The sequence below is a fragment of the Pygoscelis adeliae genome, unplaced genomic scaffold (genome assembly GCF_000699105.1).
Source record: "Pygoscelis adeliae isolate BGI_AS28 unplaced genomic scaffold, ASM69910v1 Scaffold812, whole genome shotgun sequence".
NCBI lineage: Eukaryota > Metazoa > Chordata > Aves > Sphenisciformes > Spheniscidae > Pygoscelis > Pygoscelis adeliae.
In genome coordinates, this window is record NW_008824226.1 from 108,512 (window position 1) to 130,355 (window position 21,844).

Below are 21,844 nucleotides of genomic sequence, written 5' to 3' on the forward strand. Positions count from 1 at the left end.
TGTTCAGCCATCTCCAGGAAAGCAGGGCTCCCTCACGCGTAACCGTGACTTGGGAAAACAAACACCACCACTCCAAACATTCCCCCCTTCCTTCTTCTTCCCCCAGCTTTTATACTGAGCATGATGTCACATGGTATGGAATGTCACATGGTATGGGATATCCCATTGGCCAGTTTGGGTCAGCTGTCCTGGCTGTGCCCCCTCCCAGCTTCTTGTGTTCCTCCAGCCTTCTCAGTTGGTAGAGCATGGGAAGTTGGAAAGTCCTTGACTAGTATAAACACTACCTAGCAACAACTGAAAACATCAGTGTGTTATCAACATTGTTCTCACCCTAAATCCAAAGCACAGCACTGTACCAGCTACTAGGAAGGAAAGTAACTCTATCCCTGCTGAAACCAGGACAGCCCTGTATCTAATGTCTGACGGCTTATTGTAACTAATGGCATGGCCTTTCTTTGCCCATATGGCATATGCAATTACTTGCATCTATATAGGCAAAAAAAGGTAGAAGAGCATACTAGGATTCATGTGTCCCAGCTGCACTGTATACAGAAGCTTATTGAGGCAGGTCTTAGTCAGACATCACCCTCTTTTTGCTGGTTTGACACCAAAATTCAGCCTGGCTACTCAGTGCCATCAGTCTGCGTCAATGCAAAGATAAAACCACCTAATTAAAGCAAAGATCTAAAAAGTTCTCTTTAGCTAATGGTATTGCTGGCAGCCTTGTCATGATGTGTAAAAACATGGGCTTTCGTGTCTGGAAATGCACTCTTCAGTATTTGAGACACAGTAGCACAAACTTGGAACATTATGGGCAGCAAATGAGCAATTTTAGGTAAAATCCATTTTCTAAGATGTCACTTGGCTTCCTTCATGAACATTAAGTTTGCAGAGAAAACAGTATTCAAACTTGATAGTATGATGACTAATAATCAGAAATACCTAGGTTGAGTCACAGTGTAGGAACACTGTGAAGCCCAGTTTAAAATCCAGTTCTCATTTTATTTAGTGGCCTAGGGCTCGGGTAGTTCAAAAGTAGATTGTTCAATGTGTGTTTGTTAGAGACTGACTGATTGCTTGGCTGTATGAGCTGGGGTTTTGGGGTGAGGAAGGCGGAAGGAGAGGAATTTGCATTTCCCAAGTCTCAGGGTGTCTGAACCACATGCTTCATTTTGGAGTTAGGCTGTAGTATTGGAATATCATACATTTGCCCATATATTTTTGTTGTTTAATAAGAAGTGCCATTCTCTCCTGATCTAAGACTTTGGCAGATGCTCAGATACCTCCAGAGCCATACAGGTTATGAGCTGGTTCTGTGGTGGCCATTGGTTACTGATGAAGTGGATATGGGATGATTCTCCTGGCAAGTTATTGCCTCTGAAGCCAAGGGCAGTCAAAGCATCCTCTTTCACAGTTAGGTGGCCAACACCACCATTTCTGTCTTGAAAACTTGCTTAATGTTAATAACAGGTATATCTTGTATCTATAGGGGTTATAGCCTGTGGAAGAAATGAGGAAGCTGGCTTTTGTGCATGTTATAAAAGTAGTAGTTAACAAGATGTCTTGAAGGTAAGTTGCAAGTGGATCTAAAAGCCAGCTTGGCCTGTTGTGAAGGTCTTAATGTCATCTGATGATGAAATCCTGGATGAAATGCTAATAGCTTTGGAAACAAATTTAAGTGACCTTCTGCTTTATTTTGGGAGTAATATCCATACATGCAAATCAAGCAGTTTTCTCAAGCTAGGTAATTACACGCTGACAAGTGTTCCACTCAAATCAGCTTTCACATTTCATAGTTCCTTCATGTTCCCAGCCCCATGGTGGTGTGCCTCAGAGGATTATTCATAACTGGTTCTGCAACAACAGAATAAATAGTATTTAAAAGCAAATCAATAGTTGCTATCTCCAATTTGTTGTTGGAACGTAGAGACTGCTAGGGGATTGGCTTCTTGTAGGTATTGCAATAGTAGTGACCTTGGAGGAGATTTGAAGGAGGAAGAAATGGCATTAGCAGTAAATGCCTGAGGAATTTCTAGGCTGGTGGGGAAGGAAGTAGTGCCACAAAAGGAAGCAGCCAAACTCTCATGTCCATAACAGCTTAACTTTGAATTTGCCAAAGTGGTTTTTGAACTAGCTTAGTTTTACTCTGTGACAAATTAGTTGCCTTTGCCATAAGATTTGACAAACCAGAATATATATCTTTGTCAATATTTATTCGCAAACTGACTAGGATGCAGATATTGTGTCTGAGCCAAATTCTGCTGTCCTCTAGAGCACAGTTGTGGGGCAAAGAACTCATGTGTTACAATAGGCTCATCCTACCAGTACACTTTTTCCTTCTCTAAGGTTTTTTTCCCCTCTAAATTATTGCAGCTAATGCCTGTCAGTGCCTTACCTCTGTACTTTGATATGAATACGGTGTCTCTGCAACACCTTAGACCCTACTGTGAAAGCATGTTGCAGTTGAGTTTATTGGAAGAGTATGGAAGACCTAGCTTCTGTGTGGTGGTCAAAACTTCTTTTTATATTTCTTTCCTCTTATGTCAGGGTCTGAGCTGAGCTGAACCGAAAGGGCAATTTCCAACTTTTTACTACCTTCCAGCATTACATCTTTGAATCCAACCCTCACAGCAGGCATCCTTCTTTTCCAGCATAGGATTTGTGTGCAGGCCAGCCATATGGTGTGTGTAATTATTATTTTATAATGGTGTTATTGCTCTCTAGCTGCCCAGTAAACCCAGTGCAGTTTCAGTAAACCATATACATCAGCATAGGAACTTTAGACTTGAATGATTTTCTTCACTTTTATACAATAGTAGGTGCAAAGGAGAAAAAAAGATTCCTTTTAATTTATAGAAACTGTATAAAGTTTATAGAGTCTCTACAATCGTCTCAAATGAAAAGGTTGTGGAGAAGAGGGGTTGTACCGAAACTGGGAGGTCCACAAAGCTGGTGAAGAATAACAGTTAAAGGCACACATCAGTAAATACCTGCGCTGAACTTTTCCCATTAACTTTACCAGCGAGCATATGGACTGCATTAGGGGTCTGTCTGCCTTAGGGATTTTATAAACACATTTCCTCCCCTTTCCTCTTCCCCGTCCAGTTACTATTGCTTTAGACTATTACAGAATCAAATAGTGTCCATTCTGGGGTCATTGTTCTTACTGGTGAGAGTCTGTTTGCTGTAGGAACATTCACTGAGTAGTGTCAGAAGCCTGTGTATATATGCAAGTGCTTTCCTGAATGTGCCTGGATTTTTTTGGGTGTGTGAGCTTCTGGAAGCAGTAATACCAGCTTGGCTTGCCCATCCTTTCAGGTACATGTACAACTCCAATTTGCATCGATGGCAGAATTTCTGCAGCAAAATTAGGAGCCAATGTGTGCTCGGTTTTATGGATGATCTGTAAATAAACCCAGCTCTCTTTTGCATCCTTATTTACCCTGAAAATGAAGGTTGCCAAAGCTGACTGGTGAGAAACAGGACCCGAAACGAAGAAACCAAGCCTCTGATGAAATCCGAAAACATTAATTTTGCTTCTCTGTACCCTTCTGTGTTTCCTCTTTGATTTTGGTCGACATTGGAAGTCTGTAAGGCCAGCCCATTTAATAAGGTCTCCTGTCCTCCCCAAAACCTGGCACTGGCCACCCAAGCATTCCTGAGAGTTTCAGACAAGCTTAAGAAAGAGGTGGCCCTGTTGCCTGCCGCTAGCTCCTGCGCCCGTTCTGCCTTCCCCTTTGCATCAACACATGTATTTGAACAAAAAGAAGTGTATCTGGGAACAGATCTGGCTTGACAGTAACCTCCACCCACCCTCAAAAGTTAATTTTAACAGATCAGTTGTGGAAGTTACACCCTAGGTGACACATAGCACTTCTGCTGCTCAGCCGTGGATGTGTGAGAGCATGGAAAGCCAGTTCTGGGGTCGAGGTGCTGAAGGAAGTGAAGCCCAAGAAAGATGTGACACGTCTCTTAGTTTATTGTACTTTGAGATTTGTAGGTGGTAAATGCTGTGGGTTTTTTACAGATATTCTGGAACCCTAATATAATTTACAGTTTCATTTGTAGAGAGCTGTTTCAAATCTGTGCACATTCTTCTAAGATACTTTAAAAGAAAAGCCAACAGCAATAATTAGTTTGGCATTTTCCATGTTTTCTAAAGCACTTAAGGGGTAATGACTTTTTCTAACCAATCTTACATAAAATCAGTTTTTACAGGAATAAGAAGACCTAAAAGGCCTCAATGGCTATCAGTGACAGATGTAGTTCATGCTGAAAGCTCTGCTCCAATACATTAAAATAAGGAAAACAATTATACATATGATTAGAGGCTGCTGACCCTTCAGTTAAAATGATCAAAAAGAACAATATTAAAATTTGATTTACGGAAGCTACTACTTAGCCTATCATTAGTCTGACCAATAAAAACAAACCAGACTTTTACAGAATGTGATTTCCCAGTAGATAGGTTAGCTATTTTTGTAGGGCTGAAGAAAAACAAAATGGTTTAAAAATATATTTGATATGCTCTATGAGTAAACTGAAATACAGCATAACTAGTTTTAATGTTTTTTGTTCATAAATTGCCAGATTTCCTTAATTCAAGTGAAATTTGAGAACCACTTGAGAATAATTGTCTCTAAAAGGAAATATTACTTTGTCAGTCTACTTCATTTATATTAAATATATGGCTTTTTTATATTAGAAGGTAAATGGAAGTTGGTCGGTAATATGATTCCCCTTACACTTTTGCTGTAGTTCACTATGGAAATGGATTCAGGAAATGGCAGATGTGATTAAAAACTCTTCAGCAGGCCCAAGAGCTGTTTGTACAGCACCTAGCATACAGCACTTCTGGCAAGGAACAAGCACTCCTCATCTTATAGCAGTATAAATAAAATGATTCTTCAATGTAGGGACTTGAAATTTTTATTTTAAATGCGCTACTTAGGAGACTGGGAAGATGAGATTTGGTGAGGCTTTTCCATTCATAAGAATGAAGACAAAATTGTTGTGTTGGCTAATGCAGTCCTGTTTCCTTCTGCATGCAAATAAGTACATTGGAATCCATGCTAGCCCAATTTGCATGAGGGTGTCAGAGGAATAATCCTATAAATTGACATAGAAGGGTCAAGCTGCTTGCTCAGAGTCTAACATCACTGGAGAGCTATGCACAACACATAAATGTTCACCTCTCAAAAGCTACATTGAAGATTGCAAAACTAAGAGAGACTTCTTCCTACGTCCTTTAGAATGCATCTACAAGTGTATAGCTCATGTCTGGGCAAAGAAATTTAATAAAACACCATAGTGCAACCTTCTATCTCCCGGTTTGGAATATATTTTTTTTATTAATAGGGCTTTTGTGAATTCTGACTTTTTTGTGCATCAGTTTTTGAAATTTCCTACCAGCTTTCCCTCTTCTGGAACCTTAAGTGCTGTTTTTTGTTTCTGATATTTCTAGTGGAACGGGAAAATGTACAGAAGAGGACCTTTACCAGATGGATAAACCTACATTTGGGAAAGGTAAGACTGACAAACAATCTTGATATTGAGATACAAGGACACAACCGTAGACAGACTGCAGTTAATTCATGTTAAAGTAGTTAAAATTTGGAAACAAAGTTGACTTCTGTTCACATGGGGAGGTTTGGAGGAGAATGAGGGGAAGGTGAAAGCAAGTTTCTGGGTAAATGAAAATTGCTTTTCAGGCACAATGAATGCTTGGCTGGCTTTAGTTCATCACAGGTGCATTTAAGTTTTTAACGCTACTGACTGTTATCATGAGGCTAGAATTTTCCCACAGAACGTACCCACATAAAATCAAATGTGGTTAGGGCTGCTCTGAGGTGATGATGACTGTGTTCTTCCCTGGACTGGAAGTTCGAACATCTGAGGCATCATGGCCAAAGACAGGTGTTCTTCAAAACCCGGCTTCATCCCAGATCTGCAGATGGGAGACGTTAATTCCTTGTCAGTCATGTTTGGGGGGGGCTGTATGATGGGATCTTTACATATCCACTTACATTAAAGAACTAATTTTTGGACAACACTTCATATTTTTAAGATGTAATTGTTTCTTAATCACACCATAATTTGGCTATTAAACCTAATTTACCGTTCTTATTGATAGTAGATAAGTACTAACTCTCCTGAGCAGTCTGCCATCCAGAGAATGATTTTCCTGCTGTTGGGGATGAAAGGAGAAAAAAAATTCTTAGTATTACTGAAGCAGCAGCAATGCTTAGTGCAGGATCAAGGAATGAGACCAGCTTCCTAACCTAGACCAACAGTCCTAACTTGGACTGGAATTTAGGCTTCACAGTGCTTTTAGTATCTGTGGCTAAATTTCGTAAAGTACAGATTGGGACTAAGTTTGGGCTACAAGCTGACTCTTAGTCTAGCTTCTGTAGTTCTTGGAAAGTGATTGCATTTCAGACATAGTAAAGCAAAGGGAATTTAGAAGAAAGGCATCACATATATGGTTGCTTAAGTCCACTACTCTGCAGTGAGTGTTGCTGAAGGAATAAAGGGACCCTCTTAAATCTCACTGGAAAATCAGAATAAGGCTAGTTGGAAATGTTTTGACTAGCAATTGCTCCCAAAGGTCTCTCAGAACGAAGACAGTGTTATGTGATTCCTTTGTGAATCAAGCTCTAGGGCTTTAAAATAACTGCAATTTTGGAAGTTGTCAAAAAGGGTTGTCAAACATATGACTGTGGAGAAGTTCTTTGATTTACGGAAGGAATTAGGTAATGAAAAAGGCTGTAGGGTGCTGTTAATTCTGCTGTGCCAAGCATATGAAGTCTTAGAAACTTTGTGGGCAGGTGAACTGTTTTCTCTGGAGTGCATACAAATTTTTTTCCTCTGTGATTCAACAAAGAAAAATGCTTTTCTGAAGAACAGGCAAAAGTCTGCTGCTATATTAATGTTTTTCCTGGAAGTGGCATAATAAACATATCCCTGTAAATAATGAGAGCTTTGCTAAAGCTCTCTCTAATTACCGGTGATTCCCCAAGGACACCGGACCACAAAGGTGGCTTCTGCCTTTATCCTCAAAGAAGCACCTCTTGCAGAGTGACTTCATTCTTTTAAGGGCAGCAGTGAAGTCTTCTTGTACTTCTTCAGGAAACTTACAGTGTGGCGTGTCCCCTTTTGGAGCAGACCATCCCATTTGGGTCATCTTTTGAGAGGAGCTGGCTCTGCTGTTCATGGTATAGTTGGGAATAGTCTGCATCTTCCAAGTTCTGGTGGTTCTTGTCTTAAGTAACGAAAGAATAAAAAAAGTTTGGGTTTGAGGCTTTCAGATAGGTTATTTAATCTTGAAATGAATGATACTTTTCTTTCTTTCAGTATGGAGCATTGTTTAGTACTCTTGGCTAGATTAAGGACTAGTAACAAAAATGTATGGTCCCAGTTGGCCAGAAGCAGTGCTTAATCAAACAGTAGTGCATTGCCCAACCAAAGATAAAAAGGTTTGGCTCTTTAGGGACACATAAGTGAGTGACATCTGAACAGAGTGTAATTGCTGCAGCTGAGACTACCCCTAAGGGCTGAGCTGACTTGGCTGTGTGCCTCAGAGTGCACACATCATCAGACACCTTGGTGAAGTGAGGAGATGGTTCCCTTTGGAGGAGTTTGCTGAGAAGAGAGAGACACAATACAAGAAGTTGCTATTTAAAGTACTTTGAAAATACTGGGAAACAGAATAGCACCACCAGAAACCTTACAGAAGAGACAGGATGTCAGGCTGGCTGGATCTTGGGCTTATTTTGGGCATAAAGTGGGATTTGCTTCTGCTGGACTTGTCTTAGTCTGAGGGATCAGCACCCAACCCTTGGGTGGTTGCTTCCTAGGCAGAGTGTTTAGAATGAGATTCTGTTATGGGAAATCTGGAATAAGTCCTTGTCTGATCTCAATTACATGAGTACTGTATCTCAATTTTAGCTCAGGCATTGTTAGGACACAATTGCCACTGATGTGAAGAAAAGTCAGCCCTTTCTTCCTGCAGGCTAAGATTTATTTCTAGTATCTCTAGCTTGTAAATTCTCCTTCTTACTCTCTGAAATCACGATGACATACCAAGCAGTACTGCTTTAGAAGATACCTGGTTTCTTTTCTTCACAGTGCAAGCCTCCTCTGAAAGTGAAAGACTTGTTTATTGATATACAAGATGGCAAAATCTTGATGGCGCTACTGGAAGTCCTGTCAGGACAAAAGCTGGTATGTATACAAGAGGGAGAAACTCCTTAGGTGTGGAGCTCTGTATGCTACAAGCAACAATGTATGGACATCCAAGGAATAAGGGTGAATTTGGTCCCGTGTCTTTGGTATAGTAATAAGCATTTCAGCAACTTCATTGTAATTTCCTTATGTTACAGGCTGGCGTCCTGAGTTGTAACTTCAATTTCAAAGAAATATATAACTATGGTGTAAATGGTGTGTGATCAGTGTAAATGTTCCTACCCCTCAGGTTTTTTAAGGCTTTAATACATTAATGCTTACATATTCCATTTGGAGATCACTGAAGTCACATTACCAAGAAAAGATATATTTGCTGTATTATTTTTTAATCCATAAATTCTGTTTGTATTTTGTCTAAGATCATTATGACACTTAATAGGTCTGCTGATGCTTGGTGTAGTTGTGAGTTTAGTTCTGGTATCCTGGCTCAGGTTTCATTATTCTTACTGATACGGTCTAAATCAGAAGGGCAAAGTCTCACTTATCAGAATCTTTTTCTCTCCTCCTTTCTTTGTAAGAGCTGTATCAAGTTCCACATACCAGAAATGGAAACAGCCAGTGCAAATATAAATGACCAATTACAGTTGACATTAATGTTTTCTTTCTACATCAATCTTGTCAGCAAGTACTCTCTTCTTGTATGGGTATCACACTTGGATAAGAGGAGAGACCTCTTTCTGCAACCGTTCCACCACTACAGGTGCACTTGCAATCACCTGGTGATGCTCTGTAGTGACTGAACCATCTGCATACTGCAGCATGAATGGCCACTGTGGTCACACATTCAGAACTGCCTATTTTTTAATATTCTTGCAGTTTTGGGGAGCTGTAGCAGAAGCAGCAGCGTCTCTGTGTGCATTCACACAGACTGCATTGAGAGCCAGGCTGGAAAGGACTTGAAGGGGGAAATACATCATGGTAAACCCTAGGCTATGCCCCAGCAGGTCAGGGAGAAGGGCAAGGAAGGAGGTAAGGTCAGCTGGCCAAACTTCTTGCGCTGGCAGCTAGGTGTTCCTGCACACGTGATAAAAACAGTGTGCCAAAGTGGAATTGCAGAGAGACAGGCATGCGACAAATCCGCTTCATTTCTGCCAAAATGAAGGCTTCTACCTCCCACCTACTTGCGCCTGCTATGAAAACTGCTCACACTTCCTAATTAGGATCATTTAATTTATTTCAAGGAAAAAAAATCTATTCTTACAAATTTTCAGGTAAATTTGATCCTGTGACTGAACGTGGTTGGGGAGTGATTACATAAATAATCAACGTGGCAGGTCCAAGAGAGTGATAACATCTGGAGAGCAGGAAAGCTGGTTGCTAACCCTGTTTTGCTACAGCAAGGTCAGATCATGTAGTTAAAGCACTTTACTGATCAGAAAAGATGGCAATAATCTGATACAGGCAGATTTCCTTAGCTTTGTTTTGCCTCTGCATCTGTAGGTTTTTTAAGCTTTATGTGACATGGTGAATAATTCCACCATTTTTAAAAACAGCATGGCTCTTATTTTTTCTAGATGCACGAATACAAATCTTCAACCCATCGCATTTTTCGTTTGAACAACATAGCCAAAGCACTTAAGTTCTTGGAGGACAGAAATGTGAGTATTTCCAAAGGCTGGTCTTAATATCTCCTCTTGATGTATGTTGCAAATTGTAATTGTTCTGACTGTAACTAGTCTGATGCAGTGCATGTACGTAAGAGGAATGTACTGCTTAAAGGCACTGTGACTTACCTTAGCAGCAAGACTGAAAAGACACATGAAAGTGCACAACGAGAACACCTACAGAGTCTAAAACAAGGATTATTTGTTCATTTTATAATGTAAAAGTTCAATAGGATTAAAGGATCAGGAACCCAATATTAAAAGAAAATAAAAAGAAATGCAAGTAATCTTTATGAACTGCGTCTTAGTGGCATTACTTCAGTTATGCTGAAGGTAGATGACTTTCCTTCCTTTCATCAGAAATACTTTCAGTATTAAAAATCATGTATTTATGTAGTAAACTGCTGCAGCAGCTGATCATGAGTCAAAGGCAAGAGAAAATTAAATCTGGGAACATGACATAAATGCGTAATTCCAGGAATCAAAACCTTATAAGGACATAACTTCCCTCATAGTCAGTGCGGCACTACTGCAACATCACTTCCTAAAGTTGTAAGTGACCAAGCAAGATTAGACCCTGTAGCTTGAAATGATTCAATCCTTTTTTTCTTTTTTGATTTCTCCCATTAGGGCTTTTTTCCAAAGCCCTATGGATGTGGCCTGTATCTTGAAAACTCTCTGCTCCTGAAAAGTGTTGAGAAGTAATGCTGTCAAGAGAAGTCGAAGCCATATCACAACTCATACACCTGGTATACCCAGATCTTTCAGAAAGAGAAAACTAATATTGGACTATGTCCCATAAAGGACTGCAGCATTCTTGCTGTACTGAAAGATCTTTTTATCTAGTATCTGAAATAAAGTTTTGCAACTTCTCTACTATACCGTCTGCGAAGGAAATGTAATTCATGATCCTATTGACTCCAGGGTGCAAGTACTCTATAGGGTTTAAACTTTATGGGTGAGGAGGGATCTGGTGTGTGCGTGGGGGCAAAACCCTGCCTTGCACGGAATGCCATAACAGCAACTGATGTCACTTCGCTGCTTCCCTGCAATGAGCTTGGCTCCTGCTCCAGAGGTCCTGCAGCAGTGGTAGTCATGCGGGAGAGTCACTGCAACCCCAGCGCAGGAATGGGCATGATGTGTGGCCTTAGTGGATCTCTTATGACCTGGTAGATGTGGGAGGTTTAACCTCCTTTGCCTTTTTCCCCAGGAGAGGATGTGAAAGGTCAGGAAGTTGTCCAGTAACTTCCAGGTGTTCCAGTCTCCTTTTGGAAAGTCCACCAGTAGAGGCTGCTCTGGCCCTAAATGTGTATGTCTACATGTCCTGGTATAGAACTGCTAAGAAATACGTTACAAGTTCTCAGATTTCTTAACAGTCTCCCAGCTGATGCTTTCTACCCAAATCCAGCAAGGCCCACTGGCAGATGAGATTTTTTTTCTCTCTGTTGATATCAACACATTGCAGAGCTGCAGCTGAAACATGTCTGGTTGCCAGGACCTTGCTAGGGGACAACCTAGAAACTCAATGAGCAAAGCCAGACACGCCTTGGACACAGGCAGCCTTTTAATTAGTAGTGCTAAAACACCTACTTTTCTATGGATTTCTTGTTTCCTTAAGAGTAAGCAGCCAGTATCTTATAGTGGGGTATCTCTACTGGGCTGGGTGACAAACATAAGCAGCAGTAAGAGGACAGAGCTGACGCTGAGAGCAGTCTAATGTCAAATGCCACTTCTTCCCCATTTTGGAGAAACTGCTATTAAAATGTACCAGGTCTTAAAGGTTTTCCCATGCCAAACACCTTGGAGCTAGCAAGAAATCTGAGCCTTGAAATATGACAGCTAGAAGTGTCTTCTTGCTAAGATTAAAAACTGTTGTGCAAACCACTAGATAAAAAGTTATTTTGCTTTCCTTTTTTCAGTTTAACCAAACGGGTTAGTAAAGGGTGGTGATGAAAGTGTTGGCAAAATGCCTTGGCTACCAAGAGCTTCAGGGTTAGATATTAAACCACAGTGGGTGGAACCCGTCAGCATACACTTCTGTGGAACTGGGGCAGCAGGGTAAAGCGCTGCTAAGTGATTCATCATGTACAGGATTTCTAAGTGATAAATGGGCTGTATGCTGGGTTTTAACTCAGTCTGGGTGCCATGTGCAGTACTGACAGCTTCCTTGCTTCCTCCCTCCTCCATAACCTTTGCCAAAACCAAGTCTGTGTTGTCTAAGAGAATGACATCCTGGTGTTATCAGGTGGAAGAAACCTCAGTGTGGGAAAGTCGAGTTTGCTTGGATTAGGCAACTCTATCCTTTGCTAACTGATTTAATCAGAACTCTGTGACAAGCTGTGTAAGGTGAGATAAGCAAGGAGAAAGGAGATGCATAGCGAAACAGAAGTAAGCAGATCTCATTAGGATTTTAATTTTTGTATGAGAAGTGACTCTAGTTTTTAAGCATAGGATCCACTGGAGGGGGCACCATCTTCTTCCATTTTTGTATGGAGGAAACACTTGTGGTCCTGAGGGTGCAGAACTGGGCTTACTTCTGTTCTGCAAACTATGCTGGGTGCTTGAGATAAGGTTGTGATCAGGGCAAATTATCGTTAACACAAGATGTCAGTCTTGCTTTTTGGCTGGCCCGTCAGTGGCAGAAGTGTTCTGGACATATCCAGTAGTCTTAGTGCATTTTTTGCATTTACCTTGTTTCTTTGAATTCGGCTCTGAATTTATGATCTCTTCCACAGGTAAAGCTTGTTAGTATTGATGCAGCAGAAATAGCAGATGGAAATTCCTCTCTGGTACTTGGACTAATATGGAATATAATCTTGTTTTTTCAGGTAATAAAACTTGAATACTTTAATCATAAGTGAACAATCTTCATGGTATCAATCTATTCCAGCTGAATACTGATTTTTAAATTGATTTTTAATCCTAAAGAACATAATTAAGCATGCTAAACCTGAGCTTTTCCCTCTTAACATACACTAATTTCATACCTGCAGCTGCTTTCATTGTACTTCGTTGGACCCCTTTTGGTATAAATAGGAGACAATTTAAGCCCTCATTTGACTTGGACCAGAATTAGAGCTTCAGATTACTACTTTCCCTTCTCTCCTGTGCTTTCTCAGGGTTCTGCTCCAGATTCCCTGGATCTGAACCAATGTCTCAGGTTTGGTTCCAGGTCACAGTTTATTTTCAATAACCTTTTCTGGATTTGGTCCAATGTGGTGGGAAATTCCATGTAGAATCACTGATCTCCAGAGATTTACTCAACATGGCAAAAATTCGCAACTGATGTAGAGGGCCAAATGAAAGATCTTGAAGGGTCTGGAACTGATAAAACTGATTTGAGCCTGAAAATTGATTTAGCCCCAGGCTTAGATTAAAACTGCTCCCTAATCTGCACGTATTTTGAAAATGTCCTTCTAGACTACCAAACTCTAAGGAACAGAGAGAGAGGGAGGGAGGGTTTCTGCAACTCTCATAAGACCGTGAACTCTCTCATTCTCTTGGACTCATTTCTAAAATGGCTACAGGTTTAAAAAATAATCTCGAAGTTGTACTGGGGTTTCTCTCCCTGGCTGAGCTCCTCTCTCGCAGGCAGAGCTGATGTGACCAGAATCTCTCACCCCCGCAGCAGAGGGCATGGGGGACCTAAAAGCAGCAGAGGGGATAATTTGGACTCAAATATCAATGCTGACCAAGGACAGGAGTGCTGCTGCAGGTCACGATTTCTTGACTAAAAATATTTCACTCAAGAGAGTCCTGTGAAGAGAAAGAACGATTTCAGTTAAACTAACTTTTCTTTCAAGGACATGTTTCTTTGCTTTTTGTTTAATACAAATTTGATGAGTTCAGCCTTAACTGATACCTTGCCCTGTCTGTTTCCTGGGGTTGCCAGCTGGGCTGCTGGTGGCTGTCATGCCTGTGCAATACAAGTTGAGAGTTATAATGGACACGCCTATAACTACCTCTTAAAATTCAGTTACGGCACTGTTACCTTTAAAGTTTGTATGAAAACAAGCACTGGTTTCTCCATGCAGCTGGTGTTAAACCACAGCACTGTGTGTTTTGCCTTTTTTTACAGATTAAGGAGCTGACAGGCAACCTCAACAGGAACTCCTCCTCCTCCAGCCTGTCCTCCGGGCCCAGTGGTCCCGAGTCAGACACGTCCCACCCCAGCACTCCCAGCGTGGAGAGAAACATGTCCGTTACAGTGAAGGATCAGCGGAAAGCCATCAGAGCCCTTTTAATCTGGGTTCAGAGGAAAACCAGAAAGTAAGCTAACAAACCCTCGTGGAAAAGCGTGTTTTGCCACCTGCACTTTTGAAGCTGAAACTTTTCTCTCTCGTGCCCCGTGTGTGCACTACCGTGCGCTGTGGCGGCTTCTGCTTTCGTGCAGGTGCACGGTCTCTTCAGGGGGGTATATCGCTACGGCCATGTGTCTACAGCGGCTATCTGACCTTGAAGCCGTGTGCGTTGCTGGCTTCATGATTTGAGTGTTAAATGTTAACTTGCACTAATGTGCTTGCCACTGTTTAAAACAGGATCGTCCCCTCCTTCCTCTACCCCCTGGCTTTTGTGCACTCTATTTGATATCTTTTGCTAATTAAAGGGTAGGCATAAACAAGGGGTGAACTGAAAAAATAAATATTTTGAAAGACTTTAGGAACAGCCTCTTAAATTAAGCAGCAGCCCTGAGGGAGCTTCTCTGTGTGCTGCAGAGTGCCTTGAAGGACGGAGCCCGTATTAGAGTCCTTCTTTCCTCAGAATTAAAGAGGGGAAGGGGTGAATCTTAGGTAGCTTCTCATGAACTTGTAATATTTGGGTCCATTTCCATTGCTCAACACATCTCTCTCCTCTTTAATAAAAAAGCAGTTCTTTCACCAAAGCATTTTGTCTAGTAATGCTTTAACCTGGCAGAGTTACTGTCAGGTTAAAAAACTTTGGTGTAAGATGTCTAGTGCACGTGTAAATGCTTGGAGTGTATTTTACATATATTGTTATCTGAAGCAATGACTGCCAGAGAGTTTTAAAGAGGGCATGTGTCAAACTTATTTATACAAGTTAGATAGCTGAATATTTGGCATTTTTGTCTGTTGATGAAGTTATATGTCCAAATCTGCCTGTGAACACAAATGTTCTGTCTAGCGTTGAAGATAAAAATTTACATCTTAAATACTTGGTCCTGTGGGCCACATCATCCCTTGGTTATCTCCAGTGAAGCTAAGGGTGCTTGTTGTGTAGATAAACTTGTCCCATTGAGATCTGCCAGTGCAGACTGTAGAGGAAGCACAGTTTTAGTCCCAAAATAATGCTGATAATGTCATTAACAGGGAGGTGGTACAAGGAAAGTGAGGACCAGAGAAGTAAAGGCCATAGACTTTTCAGTCTAGTCAAAGAGTTCAAATTGAAAACATCTAATAGGAGAAAATTGTTCTTGCAACTGCACTATTAAAAACAGAATAGTGTCATTATAATCCTGTTATCCAATGACCTGTGCAGAATTTTCTATTCTGGGGCTGTATTTCATTGCAAGTTTGATGGCTGTTTTTTCCTCCAAAACTTTGGGCATCTAATACAGTTGTGGTTTATACATACACTGACACCATTTGCATTTGGCAAAGCACAATTTTCTGCTGTAGAAGGCCAAGTACACAGGAATGTGAATCATTTATGCTTATGTTCTTAAGTACTTAAATGTTGGCAGTCTTCCCAAGCTATGGCATTAAAATGCTGGAGAGCAACAGAAACAGGAATCACAGAGACATTTGGTTTTGTGAATGTTAAATGTGGTTGCTAAGTTCTTGAAGGCTTTGTTTTTACTAACTGCTTCCTACAAGCAGGTTGATGTCAGCTGTTAGCCACACCAATCCAGTTTGTGAATCTTTGTGTTTTATGGACGTATTTTATTTTCTGCATTTTGAAATCCAAAAAGATCTCAAATGTGACTAGTGCAATTCAGCAACCTTACTTTTAACTTTCAGGAGTCTTTGAAAATGATGATGCCTTTACTTTGGATTTTGTAACACAACCACCCATGTAAACTGTATGCGATTCTGTTCAGGTACGGTGTTGCAGTTCAGGACTTTGCCAGCAGTTGGAGGAGTGGCCTTGCTTTCTTAGCTATCATAAAAGCAATAGACTCTACTTTGGTAGACATGAAGCAAGCACTGGAGAAATCAGCTCGAGAAAACCTGGAGGATGCTTTCAGCATAGCACAAAATAAGCTGGGTGTTCCTCGGCTCCTAGAACCAGAAGGTAAAATGCCTGCATCAACTTTGTTGGGTAACATTCAAACTATAATGAATTAATGAATATTGCATTGTGATACCTACCAAAAACCTCCCAGTGATTAGGCTGTTGATGCGATCAGTGTGTTGGGCTGATTGATAAGAAAAATAAAAATGAATTGGTCACTGGCTTGTAGTTGTATGCGTTCGGTCATATTTGTAAGCTCCAGGATGAAGTGTGAGAGTCTGCTATACCAGGAAAATGGGTAGATACCTATTCAAATGTATTTGCATCTCCCAGTTTTCCTTAACAGTGCATATATACACATATATATTGTTATATATGTAAACATAAGCATATATGTGTGTGTATAAATATATGTATATAAATGGAGCTTCTTCTTGCAGTCTTTTTTACTGAACTCTACTAGACAGGTATTAGGCCTTGATTTGATGATTGAAAGCACAGATTGGTTATTTGTGCTTTCATGGGTCACCTGTTAGAAGACTGGGACATCCTGCTAAAAATAAATCTCTCTGCTGTCACCCAACAAGATCACTGTCTAATGACAGTATGAAGGTGGATGAAAAGGGACCCTGATCAGCATTTGTTATGGGTTTGGAAATAGGAAAAAATTAATGTGAGTAAGACGTTGAAACCCTTTCGAGTACCATCAACAGTGAAAAGGATTCCACCCTCTCTGATCTGTCAGAAAAAGAAAAGCGTTTATAGCTGTTATTTCTCTCATCATAAAGGCAGGATAAGTGTCTGATGATCTGTTCCTCTGCAAGAGCGTTTCAAAGCCGTGTGTGCTTACACGGCTTTGCGTCTGTCTCCACAGATATCATGGTGGAATCACCTGATGAACAGTCAATTGTGACGTACGTGGCACAATTTCTGGAACACTTCCCAGAGCTGGAAGGGGTACGTGTTTACTCCTCACGTCATTTTTTTAATTTGCTTTGGGGTACTTATATTGCTATATTTATCTTCTAGGTTTCTTTCTAAACTATTTAAAATAAACCACAAACTCAGTTTTAATTTTTACATTTTTGTTAAATTCAGTCAAACGGGCTTTCATTGGCGATTGCTAAAATTCAATGTAGTCTTTTTGGTTTGAAAGGGTTCCCAAGGGACTCAGTGTCTCTCAAGTATCTGGGTAAGTTTTTGTGCTAGAATACATGCGCATAAATGATGGTTCCTACACGAAAGGCATTTTCTCTCATTTCTTGACTGAATATCCCAGTTGGTATGTATTTTGTAGCTTATAAAATTGGTGGGCATTACTAAAGTCACTGGAATTAAAATTATTATAATAATCTAATTATTATTATTATATTAGATGAGCATTAACATTTGTTAGCATTAAGACTTGTGGGCATTTTAACGGACAAAGAAAAAGCCTACTTTTTTTATTTAAATACAGTCTGTTGGAATGGAATAATCTTGTATATTAATATATTTCACAGTGGATTTAGTGGACTTGTTAGATTTATTTTATTCCCAGGGTTTGGGATTGTGTCAAAAAGCCAAGTCAGTTGTCTCCAGAGGTGCAGCAGGGAGAGATGAATATGTTAAGAACTTAGGAGTAGGCTTGTCTGCATTCTAATCTTCCCGTACAAGTAGCTTCTTGACATTGAGCTTTGTTCTACTCACTTGACTTGCCAAATTGGTTTCCCTACTTTCAAAATAAGTGAGTCATTAATTGGCCATTCACAAGGTAATGAGTTGATGGGCTAGGTAGTTACTCTTTCTGTAGTGTTTGGGAGAAGTAAAATGGTATCTGAGGTATGATTTGTCTTTTAATGGTGTATCATCACTTATAGGAAGACTTTAGAGATCCTGACAAGGAGCTTCCGATTGAGTCCACATACGTCCACATCAAAGATACACCTTCAGAAAAGGAAGGCAAAATTTTGATTTTAAGTGAAAGTGAAGAAAACATGTATACTGTTAATCACGAAAGGAGTCATCCTGCTCCTCCAAAGGTTCATATTCATGACACACCTGAGAGAATCCCATCAGAAAACGTTCCTGAAAAATGTAATGGGAAATTGAGTCAAGTGTTAGGTGATGCACAGGAAACGTCTGAAGAGGAGCCTCAGAGGCCCACCTCACTGAAAATTACAGGATCTGTCAGTTTTGAATCCAATTCCTCTTGGGAGGTTCTAAGTGATAAATTCATGCCAGGTGAAGGGGGCATATCTGATGATCCACTGAAACAGAACGATGATCTTTCTCCAGCTGTTCTGACAGATCAGAAAAATTCTGTTGACTCTTTTGAAGACTACTCTGAAGAATTAACTAAAGAAACCTCTACTGAATATGACAACGAAACTAAGAGCCTTTCAGCCAATACTTCTTCTTTGAGTCCATTATCCTGGACTTCAGGTATACTTACAGATGAATCTATAAATAAAGTAGAAGAGACCAAACCCCAAACTTCAATTCTTTTACCAGAAGATACCTCAAAACAAGAAGATACACATGAATATGTTCTTCATCTTCTAAATGAGGAAATACTGAAACTTCCACAAAATGAACATACAGAGCAATTACCTGTCTTTGAGACAATAGAAACTAACCATTGTTCACTGAATGGTTCTAATCTCCAAAGCCAAGAACAATCTACACAGCATGAAACATCTGATGACTCTCTCTCAGATGTACCTAAAAATCCAGAGGACCTGGACAGCTGTGATGAAGTTGAGTCTCCAGCTGAAGTGCTACCCAGTTCTTCAAAAGTATCTGTAATACCCCATGATCTCTTTTATTATCCACATTATAATGTTCCCATATCAGCAGTTTTGGACGCTTACCTTCAGCCTTGTATTGAAGGTTATGATACTGGAAATGATAAAGCTTCTTCTGAAACAGTAACGGATGTTTTACATGAGAAGGGCTTACCAGAACAGAACTACAAGGAAGATGCTCCAGAGCCAGACTTAGGGAATAAGCTAGGTGTCCCTCCATCAGAAATGGAGACTGAGAATGGTGAGGAGGAAACAACAGATACTAACAGTCACATGAATTCTTCCGATGAAGAAGAAGTGCCATTACTAGTAGGAGAAGAGTTAGAAATTGAAAAAGATGGCAAAAAGGCCAACCATCAAGATTCCACTATTCCACAACATCCTGAGGTATTTTATTATTTTATTACCAGTATTTCTTTGTGTATATATGGAGGATTAGCATCTGACCTCAATGGTCTTCATTTGCTTTCGTTTCGCAATGCTTTGGAGATATATGTAAAATGTACTTGGTTTTCTGTCTGGTAACAGCTGGCTGTGGCTTTGCCACAGCCCTCTACTGGAGTGAATGGAATTGCAGATCCCTAAGAAGATCTGACATTAAACGAGAGAATAAGCCCTGATACTAATAGTACTGCAAAAATGTGAATTGTAATTATGTTTTAAAGTAGTTTGAGGCTCCTGTATAATTCCTAGGCATAGAAGATTATCACAGAGGGTATTTTTAATAATTTGTAATGAGATGAACAGAAAGTAGTATTGCTGATATAGAAAGGATACAGGCAAAGGTAATTTTTGTCTGAATCCAAATAAGTTTGCCTACAAAAACTTAAACCAATTTGAGTAGATAAGTTACGTGGGTAAAATGAAGGCTTGTCTACACTGGAAGAGGAGAAAGAGGGGGGACTTTTGGTAATTATTCTGTGTATTGGATTTAGGCAATTTGCTACTGCATCTCTTCTTGCAGACCACTAAGATATTTAGAAGGGTAGGGAAACAGTCTTGTTGTCTAATGTAAATGTTTCTTAATTTCAACAGACCATAGTAGAACATCTAGAGGATTTATCAATAGCCATAAAGAGACCAGAAAAAAGTAGTAATAGGGAAGAAGGGAAAAATATGATCAAAGCAGAAGCCTTGCAGATCTCAGAAGTTGCCACTACTGCTCTGTCACAAGATAAACTGGAAGAAATTGCTGATTGTCAGGAACTTACCAGGTATTTCACATTAACTTTGTCTTAAATACACCTAACTGGTATGAATGCCTGGTCTTTTGAAGTGTGCCCTGTCCATTGGATGTTTCTTGTAGACTTCTTTTAGAAGCATTGGGACTAGCAATTGTACATGCTAGTTTTGCATAGCTTAAAACTAGCATGTACAATTGCAGTGGCTCTTTGAAGTCAAAACAAAACTTAGCTTTATGAATTTAAAAACTTTGCTTTTACATACTTTTCAGAACCAGTGACAGTGATTCCAACATTTATCTCCGAAAAAGATCTCCTAATACTTCTGAGGAGGTAAGTATGTGGAAATTTACCTATCGCTGTTTCTCTATTTCTCTTAAACTCCAAAAGTTCACATACTGTAAAAGAGTCTACTCTATGTATAAAGCTCTGTGATAATACAAAAGCCCTGTGACTTCTAATAATTCTAGAGCCAAAACCAGGCATAGCTGAAAAGCTTTACTGAACTCTCCTAAACATATGGAACTGAACTTTACTGAGCCTTGAACAAACCTGCAAAGGAGTACCTAGCACTACAGTTAAATCTACTGTAACTTTAAGGCTTACTTTGTCATAACTGTATAGCTGCAACATTTTGCTTCTTTGAAGTTGCCTTTATTTGCTGCTCCAGTTTCTTTTAGTTTCTGCAGTCTCTGTAGGTATGTTGGTGTCCTGGTCACAGCCCTACAAAAATGCTGGGTGCCTCCTGAAGAGCACTTTTTATGAAAGATTGGGCTCTTTCCCTCTCCTTCATAGTAGCAGTGTATTATATTATCTCAATAGCAGCAGCTAACCCTACAAGAATTTTAGTTGTAATGTGAAACTGCATCCTGAATAGCAGATGAAATTCATATTGGTTTCTTGAGAGCACACTATACAACTGAGCTTTGGATTTTTATTTTTTTAAGTCAGAAGGAAGGGACAGGATCAGCAATCTGGGCACACTGAGCCAGGATAGAAATATGGCTCTTTTCAGCACAAAACAAAATTCTGACCATCTTGGAGTTTTAGAGAAATGCTGCTACCAATGTTCAATGAAACTGAGGTTTCACACAGATGCTTTAGTTTTGCAACACTGTCAGAACTACTAGAAGTATATATTAATGAGGTGAGCTTTATTCAACTGAATGAAAGCAGTTGAAAGCAAAAAAATCTTCTTTTTTCACAACTTTTTTCCTTTTCTGTGTGTGTACAAGACTGCAGTGGTGGATGTGCTGGCAGGGAGTAAATTTATAAGCACACTATCATTGTATTTGAGCAAACATTAGATATACTCTGCATAAAATACACACAATTACCATCTTTGCGAGATGCTGAATTTTATTTTTTTAATATAATCTATTCCTGGTTTGTTTAAGGAAACCTATGGTGTAAACGAGCAGAAGATGACAGATACGGGTGAAAATCCATTAATCATCAGGTGAGTCGTTCTTGTTCAGACAAAGCCTTTTGCAAGGAATCCATAACTCCTAGGTACTTCTAACAATGTTACAAAGGGAAATGAAAATTAACTGTAATGGTGGAGACCTGACTGGATGTCTTGTGTAATGGCTCGGAGTCCATATTTCCCATAGGTGTAAGATACAAAACTTCTTTATTGCTCAATCTCCCCCTTGACTACAATGCTTTTTCTTGACTTGAGAGGAAAGGTTCAGCTGCCTAAGCAAGATTGTGAGCACTTTCCCCACATGGTGGATATTTCAGACCCAGAAAACAGCTGGAGAACTTCAAATATGAGGCCCTCTGGCAGTGATGACTCTTTCCAGGTTTGGAAGACTGTCAAGACAATGTTTAGTGT

The 21,844-nt window shown here is 40.0% G+C and overlaps 1 protein-coding gene across 1 annotated transcript in view; it reads left to right on the forward strand.

Moving 5' to 3' along the window:
- The first annotated feature begins 3,905 nt into the window (after positions 1 to 3,905).
- Positions 3,906 to 21,844, forward strand: part of CLMN (calmin (calponin-like, transmembrane)) — a 19,257-nt gene continuing 1,318 nt past the window's right edge. Inside the window, exons 1-12 of the mRNA XM_009334803.1 lie at positions 3,906 to 3,996; positions 5,465 to 5,526; positions 8,128 to 8,223; positions 9,759 to 9,842; positions 12,584 to 12,676; positions 13,927 to 14,117; positions 15,907 to 16,100; positions 16,915 to 16,997; positions 17,900 to 19,213; positions 19,862 to 20,040; positions 20,280 to 20,340; positions 21,405 to 21,466. Of these exons, the coding sequence (XP_009333078.1) occupies positions 3,906 to 3,996; positions 5,465 to 5,526; positions 8,128 to 8,223; positions 9,759 to 9,842; positions 12,584 to 12,676; positions 13,927 to 14,117; positions 15,907 to 16,100; positions 16,915 to 16,997; positions 17,900 to 19,213; positions 19,862 to 20,040; positions 20,280 to 20,340; positions 21,405 to 21,466 (2,510 nt within the window). The remainder of the gene's footprint in view (positions 3,997 to 5,464; positions 5,527 to 8,127; positions 8,224 to 9,758; positions 9,843 to 12,583; positions 12,677 to 13,926; positions 14,118 to 15,906; positions 16,101 to 16,914; positions 16,998 to 17,899; positions 19,214 to 19,861; positions 20,041 to 20,279; positions 20,341 to 21,404; positions 21,467 to 21,844) is intronic.